At 37.9% G+C, this 16,239-nt stretch overlaps 1 protein-coding gene across 1 annotated transcript; it reads left to right on the top strand.

Moving 5' to 3' along the window:
- Nucleotides 1-2,264: 2,264 nt before the first annotated feature.
- FRS2 (fibroblast growth factor receptor substrate 2) lies at nt 2,265-14,783 on the top strand. Its single transcript, XM_031043270.2, has 6 exons — nt 2,265-2,310; nt 2,644-2,735; nt 4,619-4,805; nt 7,930-8,088; nt 9,011-9,174; nt 12,003-14,783. The coding sequence occupies exons 1-6, from the start codon at nt 2,295-2,297 to the stop codon at nt 12,951-12,953; spliced, it is 1,569 nt and encodes a 522-aa protein (XP_030899130.1). The 5' UTR covers nt 2,265-2,294; the 3' UTR covers nt 12,954-14,783.
- Nucleotides 14,784-16,239: the final 1,456 nt, after the last annotated feature.

The following is a 16,239-nucleotide window of genomic DNA, read 5'->3' on the forward strand; positions in this document are numbered from 1 at the left end:
ACCCAGAAAAATTACATTTGTCTGTACTCTTCTAGTTCTAGGTCAAATGATTAGTTCTGTGACAAGGCAGCATGATACTTCGAGTATGACAGAAGCCCTGATGCTGCAGGAGAGGCTGGGAATATTAATGGCCAAATCTGGGTGAGTGATTTTTAATTTTTCTGGTTCCCTAGCTGTTGCATTTATTCCTCATAGCCTTAGTTTGCATCTCTTCTTTGAATCAACATTGCAGTTCTTGATTTTCTGATGTATTAATATTGGAATATATTGGAGACAAAGTAACAAGCTTATATGATTATCAAGACCCTGCCCTTTCTTTTTGTCTTTCTTGAGATACAGTGGCCATACTTCATACATTTTCATATAGTTTATTGCAAGCTTTCTACTTGCAACTCTAGTGATTTATCCCAAACTATTTTGCAGTTAATGATTTTTTAAATTGTTTTAAGTTTGCAAGCACCTGCCTACAACAGATTTTATCATCTGTTTTATACTGAATGCTGAGAAAGTCATGATACTAAAACAGCATGCTGCTATCTGGTTCTGTTTCCACTTTGTCAAAATGCTTGGGGAGGTCTAACACTGAGCTTTATTAAGTGCAAGTGTCTGTGCCTGAAGGCTGCTGGAAGCATCTACAGCTATGACTGCTGTATGGATCAGAGCTTGAAAACTTTTGCTGCAAATCTATGTATTCATTGTGAATTTGTATTGCAGCTATTGTCACTTGTTGCTCTTTTTAGCAGTGAATTCTCAGCATGAGTAGCGTGCTGTCAGTAGGCTAGCAAGACCAGCAACATGAACATTACTGTAGTGAAGCATTGTGGAGTGCAGGGTAGGAAATGAGTAACAGGTTTTATTACCTGTATCTCCCTTTCTAAACAAATGAGGCAGAATTCAGAAGTAAAAATTTTGCTGAACTAACTATGGCATGTATGTGTGAATACTGTTAAAAATAGTCTGTAATTGAATGATTTGACTGAAGAAAAAGATTTAGGACTTCACTATGCGAAAATCAGTTGTGTGTAGCATAGCTTCATTCTCTACCAGTACAAGCAAACAATCAACACCCCAGTTTCATATTGAGCTGGGGGAAAAAAGGTCTGTCAAATTAATGCATGTTTTGGTGTTATGCCCAGAAATGACAGTAGAGAATCCATGATTATGACTGTGTGTCTGGTGCTTTGCCTCTTACTGGGTTTAATCCAAGCCATATCATTACCTTTTGTTAAATTCTTCATTTCACCTATACCGGGTTTTAGTGGCAGATAAATACAGTCTCTAGGATAGCAGTATCTCTTTTGAATGGGCTTTCAGGTCAAGAAGAGTGGAAGAGTTAGCCACTCTTCACTGTATTCCTTGCACCTTACTTCTCAGCAGACTAAAGTGCTACTTGGGTACTACTTCTGCATGCTAATACAAATGCCTGTCTAGAAAGCAAGTCTCAGTTTTATTAAGGTAATACCAGTTTTTTTTTCCCCTTTAGTCAGGCAGAGTTACCAACCAGTTCCTCTTTCTTGATTCCTAATGGCATATCTTGTGTTGACTTACTCTTGCAGGATTTTGCCCCACTTTTCATTTTTGTAGTGGAAATTCTAGTTCTTACCCAGTATAAAGATAAGGTAAATAGTCAAGGTTTCTTTTGTCTGACTTTCTCATATTTCTTAAATATGAGACTTGCCCCATTCTGCAAGGTGGTAGAGGGAGGAGAAGGTTGTTGTGAGACCTGGTTCTATGAACATTTTGTCACACTGGTTTATGAAAGTTCTACCACACATAGAAAAATATTTAAATGAAAATATTGGAAATGCCAAATATTTTTATTTCCTTATTTTAGGTTAGTTGAATATTTTAGAGTTTTATAGCAAATGAAGTAGACTCTGTAACACAATCCATATAGAACTGAAATAAAAAAACCTTCAAGTTTTGAAATATTTGTGTTGAATGTGGGTTTTTTTCCTTCTCTTGACTTTGATTGCATAGTTTTATGTACATTGCTATATGGGAAGTATTTAAATGTGAAGCACAGAGTGTCGCTGCACTGCTGCCAGCACAGGGCTGCCTCTGGGCTTGGAATGTCTCCACTCTCTTGCAAGCCAGCCCTGGAGCTGCTGAAGCCAGGGCAGCCTTTCAGGACTGCCATGCAGGCTCTTTGTGTTGCCTCTGCCTGGTAACCTCCTACAGCCCAGGGCTTGTATGGGCGTCACTAGGGCTGTGCTCAGCAGTCTCGGCTGGGGAGTGCTCATTTAGAACTGGAATCCGGAGAGTTGCCCTGTGTAAAGGCCCTGGTTCAGGAGATGAGAATCGCACCCAGTAAGTTGTTGAGTTTTGTTTCCCCAAGCTGCTGCCATGGGAATTAAGGTGACAAATCAAATGGGTCTGTTTTGTAGTAACCTAGAGTTGAATTATTGGTAGGACTTTAACAGCTCTGTGTTACCACTCCTAAATGCCAAATCTAATTTAACTATTTAAAAATATTTCTAATATTTATGTTGATTTTTTTTAATTGCTTATGACTGTAAAATTCATCATGAAGAATTGTAATTTCACAGAGCAACTTGTTTTGGGTTTTTATTCATGATACTTTAATTTTTATTCAACTAAACAATACTTTTCATGTTTGCTTGGGTCTTTTTTCGCCTTTAGAGATCACATGGTCTTCTAAAGAAGTCATGGGTAGCTGTTGTAGCTGTCCAGATAAAGAAACTGTCCCAGATAACCATCGAAACAAGTTTAAGGTAAGCAAATGGTGTGATATGTTCTTAATTATTTTGTTGCTTTCTTGCACAGCAGGTTTTTTTTTCCCTTAAATTATGTAAAAAAAGGGTGAGAATTACTGAACAGTTGTAACATTACAGAGTTGAAGGTGTCTATAGCTACCAGCTTCTACTGCCCCTTTGAGAAATCCTCTCTTACCAGCAGTGACAGGAATTCTCTAGATGGGTAGGCTTTTTTGTGATAGTTTTGATCTTCAGGAAAGAGGAGCAGTCCTGTGCTTTTGTTGGTAGGGCCCTAGTAAATGTTTTTGCCTCTGTGAGGTTATGGAAGTTAGGAAGGGAGTTGTGAGCATAAGGGAAGGTCTGTTGGAGAAGTGTGATTGTGAACCTGTATGTGGAGTTAGCAATGGCAAATTTTTGAAGCCCACTACTAATGGTAGTATTTTTGTCAGGATAATAAAAAGTTTTAATTTGTCCTTTAAGAAATTTTATTTATAAATGTGCTTCTGGCCCTCATATCCCTGGAATTTATAAGCTTGTGAACACTTGTTCATGTATTTAACATGCTTCACATGAAGCTGCTGAAGTCAGTGACTTTAAGTAAACATACCTTTGCATAGTCACACAAGTCAGATTTGCTTCTCTGCTCCAAACTGTCTCTGTGAGTTGGCAAAGGAATGTAATGCTTCCATAGTGAAAAATGATTCATGATTTGCCTTTGGGCAACACCAAAAGGAGCTTTGAAGCCATGGGAATTTCTGGAAATGTTTTGTATTATCAGTAGAAAAAGCTGAAGGATAAAATATTTTTCTGTTTTCTTGCTTTTTATGCATTTGACATCACTTTGTGTAACTAGTTCCTATTTTTGTCCTCATAGAATTTCTCTATTGATTGTGTGGGTCACCGATTTAGCAGCAGGGGGGAGGAGATGCAAGCATGTAATTTGTAAAATGAAGAAAGTTGGCATAAGCCTCAGTGGCAGATTTAACTATTCTTAATTCTTTTCAATTGACTAGATTTCAACTTGAAAATCTCTCTTTAAGAAGTAACATTAATCGATATCATAGGGAAGGGTTTTTTTGGTAGCCTTTTTATTGAGCAAACCAGAATCCCATTAGAAGAAGTATTGTGAGATAAAAGAAATGCGGAGGAATCTTCTAATTGAAGATGTCCATACAGGGGTGTTGGACTAGATGACCTTTGAAGCTCCCTTCCAACCCAAACTATTTCTATGAGTCTGTGAAAATAGACATTGTCCAGATTGCCTAAAGGATGCAGGTGACCTCAAACTGGTTTAAAAGCAGAAAGAAGGGTTTTAATCTTTATACACATTTTCACACAAGGTAATCATAGGATATTTGAATTATTTTGGGGTTTTTTTTGAAAGGGCATAAAAAAGTCTCAACCAGTCTGGTGATTCAGCACAGTGCAAGGCTATACACGTATGTGAAAAGCTTTATCTTGGAGCTGCTTATCCTTTTTTCATTCCTTTACCTGACTGTAAGTGGGGTTATATGACAAATCAAATATTTTTTCAGAAATGGGTCTCTAAAAAGATTCCATTATCTGAGGTATGCCTTATCTGGGTAAAAACACTATAACATGTACATAAAGCCAGTTTAAAAAAGTTAAACTTACAAATCTCTTGTGTTTTAAATTTCTCCTTGGGTTTTACAGTAATGTCATGTAGTCTTACTCATACCACTTTTAAATATGTATTACTTTTAATTCTAGGTGGGGGGAAGCAAAGGAACTGGTTTGAGGTGTTTTGTGTTTTTACTTTTACCTCAAGGATCATAACCGGTATGATAGAGCAAGTGGAGCATTATCAGGGAAACATTAGTAGTAGTACTATTGGTGTTCAGACAGTACTGACATAATGCTATTTAACTTCCTTTTTACAGGTTATTAATGTGGATGATGATGGTAATGAACTGGGTTCTGGCATAATGGAACTTACAGATACAGAACTAATTTTGTACACCCGTAAAAGGGACTCTGTAAAATGGCACTACCTCTGTCTCCGTCGCTATGGCTATGATTCAAATCTTTTCTCTTTTGAAAGTGGCCGAAGGTGTCAAACTGGACAAGGTATGTGAGCTTCTTGTACTGAAACCTTTTTGGAAATTATTTGATGTCGGATGACACTTCCTTTCCTTCTCCCCCATCCCCAAAACAAAAAAGTATATTTGCCTGTCCTTTGGCAAGAGTTATAAAGGCTATAATTTTATATGGGAAGGTGGTTTCTGGGGGAAGAAAGTGTGTTACCTTATGAGGAATGGTCTTATTGTAAAATGAGGATTTCAGTTTTACACAGTTTTTGGCATTGTAGGTCTAGAGCACTTCATGCTAGTACGTGTGGATAGCTCTCATCAACTTAGGAGGTGTTTTTGACAAGGAATTCCTACCTCAGAGGCTGACTTGACCTTCAGAGAAGGGCAGTGAAACCTGGAACTGTGGACAAATCTCCTTGGAATTCAAAGAATTCTCAACTTTTAGATTTTAAAAGATTGGATCACTGATGCGAACTGGATATTGCTAGTCTATTATTGTCTTCAGTAGCACACTTGTGTTTCATCCTCTTCCAAAAACAAATGCCACTTCCATTTATATCAGTGATGCCATTTTCGAATTCATATTATTTGTATGAAGTGTAATCTCCAGTTATGCTGAGTTATTTTCTGTGTGGCTTTAATTGGAAAAGATTGGTTACCTTTGCAGTTCCTAGTCATGCCTGCCTTTGCCAAGGTTGGCTCCCAGTGAGAAGATTTAGGCTTTTCTCTCTCTTCACTGCAGTAGTCCCCAAGGGTGTAGTGGTTTTGGCCTCGTTTTTCATCTTTCTACTGGAACGTAGCTGTGTGTAGTTGGAATTCTTACGTATTCGTACCTTGTGAAATTAAGTCGCATTTCCATTTTCTTGAAGATTTTTAGCATTTAGTAGTGCTGTTATCAATAATGATATTTAGCAATTGCAGTTTTTTAAAACTTGCCAGTAAAATATCAGTAAGATGAAAGAACTTTATCATAAACAGAGCTTACCATTCAATCTTCTTTGCCCAAGCAGAGATAAGAGCAGACAGTTGGGGTATTTTAATAAGAGCTTAGAAGGCGTTCTCAGCTTATTTCCTAATGAGAAATGGAGATATTTTCAAATGTTACAGTACACTCCATATTGACCTAAATTCTCAGACTCCTTGAAGAAAGTGATAAAGTTCATCTTGAAGGAAATCACTTTAATTGGTATTTCAGATTTAATTTACTGCTGCTTCTAAATACGTAAATTAGATAAAATTAAACTGAAAATACTATTTTAAAGTTTCTTTCCCATGGCCTGTTAGCAAATGTGCAGAATTTTCCACCAAGTCTACATGAGTTTTCTGCTAGCCTCCTATATTAATTTTTTAATAGAGAAGATTAAGCAGCCTGTGTAAGCAGCAGCCCTTTCTTGCCTTCCTTATGTAATATTAAAATTCTGTGCATATTGAGAAAAAAGAAATCTGCCAGAAAATGTTCCCTCTGCTGCCTTTTTTGCAGTGGAGCATTGTTGCTGAGACCTACCCTGGGCTTTGTGGGCACAGCTGCAAAACTTCACTTGGTGTGAAGACCAAGAGTTTTATTTGAGTGTACCCTGAATATTGCCCAGCAACTTTTACTGATTGCATTACTTGGTATTCCTGTTTGTGTTTTCCATTTAATCTCAAATTATATTAATTGATGAGTTTTGGGAGTGCAGCTAAATAGATAATTAAGGGTAGAAAACTTGGAGGAGATTGTGTATCACCATGTTCTGTAAATGACAGATCACATTGTATTAAAGTGGACATATTTAATAAAAATCAAGGTTTCATCAAGTTAGTTTTGCTTGCAATTTCAGTGACAATTTGGTTCACCTCATACTTTAAGGAATCAGCAATTTGGAAGCACTTTTTAAAACAAATAGGTAAAGACAGCTGAATTTCTCAGAAACATACTGTGAGCTTTTTAAAGTTTGTGAACCTAGATTTTTTTTTATTTTACTTTTTGTCCCTTAAGATTAAAGTATCTTGTGTGAGTTTTCATAAATATGCAAAAAATTAAACATGGATTATACTTGAACTGGATCATGGGTTGGAGAAATGGAGCAGAGAGGCAGCTCTGCAGCTGCTGTGTTGCAAGCATGAAGCTTATTCACTGCAGCAGCTGAATATTAACTGTGGAGCGTCATTCCTCTTAGTCCATTTGATATATTCCCAGCTGGGTTTTTGTGAACTTCTGCCATGTGGAGCCTTTCTGGTAGTTCTGATCTGTCACAGTTCTTTGTCCTTAAATAAATATATTTTGATAGTAATTGCCAGTGTATTACCGTAATTGTACCTACAGAACTAGTTATTTAGGTAGGTAGTTTTAGTAAAGAGTGTTTTAAGATTGTAATACTCACTTTAAAAAATGAGCACCTGCACCCACGTTTAACAAGCATGTCAACTTTAACTTCATGCTTTCAATGGAAGAATAATCCAAAGCTGCGACTTTGCTGGTGAGGGTAAGTTGGGGCGCTCCCTGCTGTTTAAAGGCAAAGTGGCACAATACACACGCAAAAGACATGGTATTGCTGCTAACTTTGTTTTCTGTGTCTATCCTTTAGCCTAAAGCAATTGGTTTGTTACTGTCCGTTTCACACAGTTTGTCTTACTAGCTTTTCATTTTAATCTTTTCAAAGAAACCAAACTCTTATCCAGTATTTAAATTCTTCTTTCCTGTTGTACAGGGATCTTATTTTTATGGTAATTCAATAGAAACCTGATTTGAAAAATATGACCGTGTAACACCACAGTAGTTTCATTTACTAGTTTTGTTTTGGGTTTTTTAATTAATTTATCAAACAGGTATCCTTTTCCTCAGCTTAAAAAAAAAAAAAGAAAAAAACCTTGCCCTGCTTTGTGTTGTTTTGTTTTGTTTAAACCCCTCGTTTAGCACTCAGAACTTAGTTTGCACTTAACCAGTTTTCTGTTCTAATTGAACTTTTGGTGCATGGGAATCTTATTCTTCTATTAGATAAATACTTTTAAGGTTTTCACAGTAATTTGTGTATTTTGGTGAAATAAAAGTTTCTTAACATTTTGTTTCCTTGGCAGGTATTCGTTCCGTGGATTCCAATTCTGTTTTTTGAAAGTTACATACATTGTAAGACATGTTTCTTAAGTTAAAGGATTTTGATTTTTTCCTTGTGTATTTATAGGAATCTTTGCCTTTAAATGTGCCCGTGCAGAAGAGCTCTTTAATATGTTGCAAGAGATAATGCAGAATAATAGCATAAATGTGGTAGAAGAACCAGTAGTAGAAAGGAATAATCATCAAACTGAGTTGGAAGCTCCAAGAACCCCTCGAACGCCTACCAGTAAGTATGGTTGTGCTATTAGATGACATACCTGAATGTAATGTGGTGCTTAGCTGAAAATAGCATTTAATTTGCATTAAATCTTTAAGTAATTAAAAAGAAAACTAATTTAAAGCTAAGAGCCTAAGTACCAGTAATGCATTCTCTTGAGGTAATTGCTGAGGATTTTTTTAGGGAATCCTAAGTCTTGGGAACAAAACTACCATAGTCAAGTTCTTCAGCTTTAAGAAACAAGTTGTTTCATAAGAATACTGCTTCACTGAAGCAGTGTTGCACTATAAAACAATTCAATAGGTGTATGGGTAAGAACACTGAAGCAGTGTTGCTTTATAATATGTCACCATATTTTACTTGTAGCATTTCTGAGAAACGTTAATGTTAGGTAATGTTCCAACCTTTTCATTAAGGGGGAAAAGGTAATGGTAATATCACATCTGCAGTGGGTTTCTAATATTTATTTTGCTGTAAGTAGATGGATGGGTGAAGTCCTTTCAGAAATACCAGAGGATTTTAAGTAATCTCAGACAGATGGCTTGGTATTTGAAACTAGGATTTCCAGGTTATTGATGATTTCAGAGAAATAGAAGCTTATTATTATAAGTGTACTGTTTGTTAAGGAGACAAGCTAATGGTAAACTGAGAAGTTGTATAGGGAGTTTACTGGGGGAACTACGATGTGTAATACACCTGGATTTCAGTAGTTGCTTCAGAGATGTTTCTCAGTAAATACTGGGATGCTGTACTCTCCAATTTGCATTTCCTTTCCTCTCCCCCAGCAAAATTGTCTTGTGAATATTTAACATTGGTTTGCATATTTTAATTTCTCCTTTGAAAATCGAAAATGAAGATACAAAGCATCTTACTCATATACAGTAAAATGTTCTATTTTAATATGGCTTTACTTGTTTTCTAATTGAATCAGCTCCTGGGTTCAATGCCCAAAGTTTACCTAACGGCTATCCCAGATATCCATCTTTTGGAGATGCTTCATCACATCCTTCCAGCAGACATCCTTCTGTCGGAAGTGCACGCCTCCCCTCTGTTGGTGAAGAATCAACACATCCTTTACTTGTAGCAGAGGACCAAGTGGGTATTTTTTACTTTTATACAAGTTAGGTTCTGCATTAGTTCAGATTTTTCTAATGCTTGCTCTATAGGCTTTCATTTGTGTTTTTCAGTATAGGGTGTAATGTATTTCTACAATATATTAACTGCCTCAAAAAAATGTTTGCTTCACCTTTTAAAAATGACACTTTGTAGGATAGCTGGTGGAGGAAATTAACTAAGTTGCTCATCTTATATATTAATAAAGATACAGAAAGTATGTATTGGCATATACTCAAAAATTTCAGTAAATATATTTTACAACACCTGAGTTGTACTTTCTAATTAGAGATTTTGGTCAAAAAGCTGTTTTCTATTTGGTGAATAGAAATCGTGGAATAATTTAGGTTAGAAGGGACCTCTAGAGTCCTCTAGGTCAAATCTTAAAGTCAGAGGCAGCTGCACAGAGCCTTGTCCTATCATGCTTTGAATACTCCAAGGGGATTCTATAACACTCTGAGCCAGTGTTTCAACACCTTTGTTGTGAAAGCATTTCTCCCTAGTACATCTATGGATTTTTTCTTGTTATAGCTGGTAACTCATTGCTCCTTAGCCTTTTGCTGAACAGCTTCAAAAAGGGTCTGGCTCTGTCTTTTTCTTTACCTCTTCAGTAGTTGAAAACAGTTGTTAGGTGGTTTTCTGGCCTTCTGTCCTGGGTTCAGCAGTAGCAGTCATTTTTTTTCTCCTTTTTAGTAGCTGGTGCAGTGCTGTGTTTTTGACTTTCAGACCAGGAACAGCGCTGATAACACCGTTGTTTTTAGTTACTGCTCAAATGTTTAGTCTGACCAAGGACCTTGTGAGTCTTATGCTCTGCCAGGGAGGAGGGGAAACCAGGAGGAAGCAGCGACAGGACACCTGATCCAAACTAGTTGAAGAGGTATTGCATACTGCAGCAAGTCATGCCTGGGATGTAACTGGAAGTTACCTGGAAGGGCTGGTTCACTGCTCAGTCGGGCTGTGTTTTGACGGGTGGTGTTGTATTCTCTTCCCATGTTATTTCCCTTATTATTATTATTGGTGGTAGCAGTAGTGGTTTTTGTTATACCTTAGTTACTGGACTGTTCTTATCTCAGCCCGTGGGAGTTACATTCTTTTGATTCTCCTCCCCATCGCTCTGGGAGCTGGGGCGGAGGGAAGACTGCATAGTTCTGATTTACGGCCTGGGCTTAAACCACAGCACCTTCTCTTAAGAGTGAACAAGGATGGCGCTCTCAAATTCTCCTTGTATGTCATGTGCCTTTCTAAACATGGCTTCCTACTGCAGTTCTTCCAGTGTGGTGATGTCTGTCTCATACTGGGGAGCCCAGATTCAGTCTCACAAGTGTGGGATTGACAGTAAAAATCACTTTCTTTAACCTACTGGGCTGTGCTTTCACTAACACAAACCAATGCACATTTGGTTTTCATTGCTGCAAGGGTATCCTGCTGACTTGCATTCAGCTTACCATTCACCTGGACTGCCAGTGCTTTCCTGCAAGGCTCTTTTCAAGCTGGTGCCAAGCTTGTGGTATAGTTGTTCCCTATCAGGCACTGGACTTCCCATTTGCTGTTGCTGAACTTCATGAGGTTTCTGTGAGGTCAGTTCTGCTGAGATCCCTCTCAGTGGAAACCCTACCAATCTGAGATAGACTGAAGACTTCCAGAAGGGGGTGTTCTGTCTCCTCATTCAGATTGTTGCTGAAAATGTTAGTCAAGTTTAATAAAATTTATGGTGTCATTTAGGAATATGTGTATGACAAGAACCAGTGTTGGAAATCAGAGAAGGTAACTGGACCCAAATGCAGCAAAGCATCTTGTGGGAAAGGATTTGTTAAGAGCCCCCACAGAAGAGTCCAAGTGTTGCTGTTGGAGCTATTGAAGAGAAATCAATTTAAGAGAAAGCAATGAGTGTAGGAGTCAAGCGAGCAGTAAATAACACTTCAGCTGGTAGAGCTTGACAGAGAAGTAGGGAAGGCTAGATGACTGCTGCTGTCAAATACTGCTTTTGCTGTTTAGGTATCCAGACACAGAATTAAAATTTAGAGAAGGAATTCATTACTCCAGTCATTCCCATTGATCTACTGTGGGAACTTGGAGGGATAACCTAGGGGTATATTCTTGTCTTTCTTAGTGGCATCCAGTGCCAACTCCTCTTCTTTTCTAATTCTGAGTGCCCTCGTTCATACAGAATTATGTTTTTCTCCTTTAGTTTGTTTTTAGGAGACTGTTGGCTCTTGAAGAAAGAATGGACTGTTCTTCCAGTAGAGCCAACCTCTCTTCTCATTGCTTGAGTAGTACACATGGCGAGATCCTAGGGGTGGTGGGGTGGGTGGCTGTGTTAGTTACGTTTCCTTTGCAGTGTGGAAATTACAAAGACAAATTTATCCAAAGCAACTGTTGAACTGTTGGTCACTGTCATAGTGAGGGACAGCAGAGCTCTCACTGATTTGTCTGTTTGAACTAATGAGCTAAGTTGAAGCAGCTGAAGCTTGCCCTGACCAGAGCAGAGCTGGAATAGAATCTTAAAAGCTGTAACTAGAGCACAATTGAGGTAAAATATGAAATCAAAATAGTCACTAGTGTAGGTGTAAGTTCTATTCTTTTGTTAGAGTAACATTAACTAAACCAACAAAGGAAAAAAACTCCTAAAACAGCACAGTTCAGCAACATGTGAAATATATGTCATCTGCACTTAAACAGCTGCTATCATGAGATTTGCTTTTCAGGTATTCTGATTAGAAAAAGCAGGGAGTTGAGAAGGAAAGAAATTTGGAGGGGGAGAAAAGGCACGAATAGCATTTAAATTTACTTGTTTTTTCTTCCCCTTGTAGGTACACACTTACGTCAACACTACTGGGGTACAAGAGGAAAGAAAAAGTCGATCAAGTGTGCATGCGCCATTGGAATCAAAGCTTTCAAACCCTGAAACAACTAAAGCAAAAGAAGATCAGATGTGTACTGATGACAGAGATGCTCAGGTTCTCCTGGAGCCTGAAGGAGTCAAGTTTGTTTTAGGACCAACACCTGTTCAAAGGCAATTAATGGAAAGAGAGAAACTGGAACAACTTGGGAGAGACCAAGTTAGTGGCAGCAGCACAAACAATACTGAATGGGACACTGGGTACGACAGTGATGAACGTAGAGATACACCATCTGGTAATAAACTGGTGTATGAAAACATAAATAGGTTGTCAATCCCTAGTGCCTCAGGGGTCAGGAGAGGTCGTTTGACATCAACCAGTACCTCAGACACCCAGAACATTAACAACTCTGCTCAGAGGAGAACTGCGCTGTTGAACTATGAGAACTTGCCATCCTTGCCTCCTGTTTGGGAAGCCCGTAAGCTGAGTAGAGATGAAGATGACAGTTTAGGACCAAAGACCCCATCTCTAAATGGCTACCACAATAACCTAGATCCAATGCATAATTATGTCAATACAGAGAATGTAACAGTACCAGCAAGTGCTCATAAAGTAGAATTTACGCGACGTCGGGACTGTACCCCAACAGTCTTTAACTTTGACATTAGGCGTCCAAGTTTAGAACACAGGCAGCTCAACTACATACAGGTTGACTTGGAAGGTGGTAGTGACTCCGACAACCCTCAGACTCCAAAAACCCCCACCACTCCACTTCCGCAGACTCCAACCAGGCGCACAGAGCTGTATGCTGTGATAGACATTGAAAGAACTGCTGCTATGTCAAGCTTGCAAAAAGCACTGCCCCGAGATGATGGTACTTCTAGGAAAACTAGACATAACAGTACTGACCTGCCTATGTGAGCCTGGGAAGCGTTAAATCATTTGCACCTTTTGTGAAGTTTATAGAATTGAAGATGCAAGTATTTTGCATTTCTTAACACTAACGCCTTTTATAGACTAATAGAACTTTTTCTGCCTACTTCATGTACTTGTCTAACTAAGGGGAATTAATGTAGAGCAAGTATTCATTTAGATAACACTATTTCATTCTACGGTAGTAGTAATTACTGCATAGCAGCATCACCACCTTTCACAGTGCCTCTTTAAATTGATTAGACTCCGAGTGACATGCCAGTTTTGAATTTATAAGTATTCTGGTCTGGTGCCTATACTCGTTAATGACATTTATAACACTTTTTTAAAGCCTCTTTGATATGTGCATTACTAGCAGGTAAACCTAATCTTTCAAAATACCTATCTTGCATTCATTCCTCATTGAAGTGGCTCCTCCAGAATGAAATGTATGTTAATGCATTAACTCACTCGGTTTGACGTACACAAGATATATTGGTTCATCTCAAGGGGTATAAACACCACACCTTTTTTGTCTTTTTTTGTTTGGTTGGTTTTGGTTTGGTTTTTTGTTGGGTTATTTTGTTTTTTGGTTTGTATTGTTTTGTATTAGACCACATAGACAAGAAGGCCTATAATTCCTTAGTTTTCTTAACTTGTGTGATATTTGAGAGGTCACATCAAAGTCTGTTGATCAGAGCTATGAACGCATCTAAACCCAACCTTAAGCTCCTTCCACTAGAAGAGAATTCAGAGTGGTGTATCAAGTTCCCTGTGAAATCTGACAACTTTAATGTCATTAGAGTTTGTTTTTTGTGAAGAAATTCACAGATTTGCTCTATGAATTAAGGCTCTCTTGTCATTTCTTAGTTCAGTGTGCCTTCCTTCCTTTGTATGTGTGTGTTTCTTTTTTACCTGTTCGATAATGTCTTGTTTTGAAAGTCAACATTTTGTACATAGCTTTAATTATTGTTCAGGGTCATTATGTGTTTGTCTTACTCTGCATTTGACAAAGAAAGACTCTTGAAGGTCAAATGGTTGTCTTTGTCCAGTGTTCTACGTTTATATGCCTGACAGAGATATCCCAGCTCTCCAGCAACATGCATGATTGCACAACTGGAAAGGTTTATTATGCAGTTATTGTCTTCCTCTAACACATCAGTCACAGGTTACATGGGAGGCAGGGTACTGGACTTGATAGTTCTTTATAGAAAATTGTACATCCTAACAGTGTGCATCCATAGTTGATAGTATACTTTAATTTAGAAAGATATGTAGTAAATTATCTGAAGGTAGTATTATCTATGAGCATACTTCTTTTCCTTTTGCAGTTGGTGAACTTGGTTTCAGTGATGGCTGCTTAGTGTAACAGGTACATCCAGGTAGAATGTTGTTTGTTGAGTTTGCCAGATGCACCCTTAACAGAAGTTTTTTGTTTTGTTGTTTTTCTAATACTCTGAATAATGTTAGAATTCTGGCAGTATTGCAGGTGCACCTTGGTACTAGCAGCAGAGGAGATTAATCTTGAGCCTGTGATTGCAAAGGAAATGACACTTCTGTGAACTGGTGTGATATAAAATAATCCTTAAACTGTGAGTGAGAAAAACGTGCAAGAAAAGCCATTTGGAGATCTGTAAAATAATTAAGGGTCTTCATGCAATATCTGAATTTAAGTTTTGTAACAAACAAACTATGATTATTTTCTGTCTTTTAAATTGGTGTTCCCTGTTCCTTTGTTAACTTTTTCTTTGGTCTTCTCTCACTTTAGTAGTGGCAGCACTAATAGCACCTGAAACACGTGTCTTGCCACACCATTAAAGGGATACCAGGCAACCTTTACACTCTGTCATTGTTCTTTACAGACTGTATGGTACTGAAATACCAGATGCACGAAGAAAATAATTTGCAGAAGTAAAATATGTGAGTCATTAAGATCATTGTGAGGAACTTAAATGAGATTTAAAAAAACCCCAACTTGTTAATAATTTCACGGTCAACCCATGCATGCTCTTGTGATAGATGAGTTGACTTTGTGGGGAGACGTTGGTACTCAAGAAGGTAATGACTGTCTGCAGTGAAACATTTTACAGGTCTGCAGTGCTAGTGCTATGGACCAGTCTTGGTCTATAAGGAAGATAAACTACCAGATATTGCAAAATAAGTAGTAGGTTAATAATACTGGTGTAATTCTGGCTCTCAGCTTGGAGCTCACTTTAATTTGTGAACTGAACTACTGCTTCAGCATGTGTTTAGAGGAAAGTGTGTTTCATCTAACCAGATGGGTAGAAATACTTGGTTCTCATCTGTATGGTGTGGGTGTTTCAGAAATACTAATTAATTGGACCTGTGAATAAACACACCCTTGAGGCAGGGAGGCAATATTCTTAATTGACAAATAGGAAAACTGAGACTTCAGGTAGATTCTGAGTGACCTGTTGCAATTACAGCCACCAACCACATCCCTCCTTAGTTCTCGTGTGCTGGCCTATGTGTTTATTCTGAATAGTCTGAGATACAAGGGATGCTCAGAGTAATTTATTATTTTAATGTTGCAAGTTTCACAGTACCTTGTAGGGTAAGGGTTGTTTTCATAGCTCTGGTCCCCAGAATTGAGAACATACTGAAATTTCAACTTTCTGTAACCTCACTATATTAACAAGTCTGACATATTTGCCAGGACTATTTTCTTACCCTCTTAAATTTTACAGGTGGGATTATGCTTTCTTGTTCGGTGTGCACTGCAAACATACTGGGTAGTCCCCACTACCCACGCTACTCATCTGTAGCAGTCCTTATTTTCTTCCCCTTGAAGCAGATGTAGTTGCAATGCACTTTACCCTTTGAGACTTAGTAAATAGTTTTTCAATTCAGTCTCTTCAAGGCTGTGATGTTAGGTTTAGTGTCTGTAATCTAGGATTCAGTTTTCAGCTGAAATTTTTCCACAGTATTTAGGTCGTATTTATTTTGGGCCCACAGGTGTGTAGATTGAGAAACTACAAATATGTAACCATTTTCTGTAGTAACCAAGCCATGTTAAGTTTACATAAACTAGATCCTGCAAAAATGGCAACATCTCCGTCGGTTATAATTTCCATCCATTACATGCTGTTGGCTGATGCCCTTTAAGCACATTGGACAAGGGAAAGCCTTTAACTGTAGATATTCCTTTAACGCAGTGATTTGGGAAAGACATACATCAGTGTATCTCTTAAACAAAGAAACTGAGTTGACAAAGATGAAACAGTGACCAAAAGTACATAATAAAGATTGTACTAGAAATACAGTTAGTGAGAAT

This window comes from Melopsittacus undulatus, chromosome 5 (genome assembly GCF_012275295.1).
Source record: "Melopsittacus undulatus isolate bMelUnd1 chromosome 5, bMelUnd1.mat.Z, whole genome shotgun sequence".
Classification (NCBI taxonomy): domain Eukaryota; kingdom Metazoa; phylum Chordata; class Aves; order Psittaciformes; family Psittaculidae; genus Melopsittacus; species Melopsittacus undulatus.

Coding starts and splice junctions, on each gene's coding strand:
- FRS2 (XM_031043270.2), top strand. Junction 2,736..4,618: donor ACCATCGAAACAAGTTTAAG/GTAAGCAAATGG, acceptor TCCTTTTTACAG/GTTATTAATGTGGATGATGA. Junction 8,089..9,010: donor AACCCCTCGAACGCCTACCA/GTAAGTATGGTT, acceptor TAATTGAATCAG/CTCCTGGGTTCAATGCCCAA.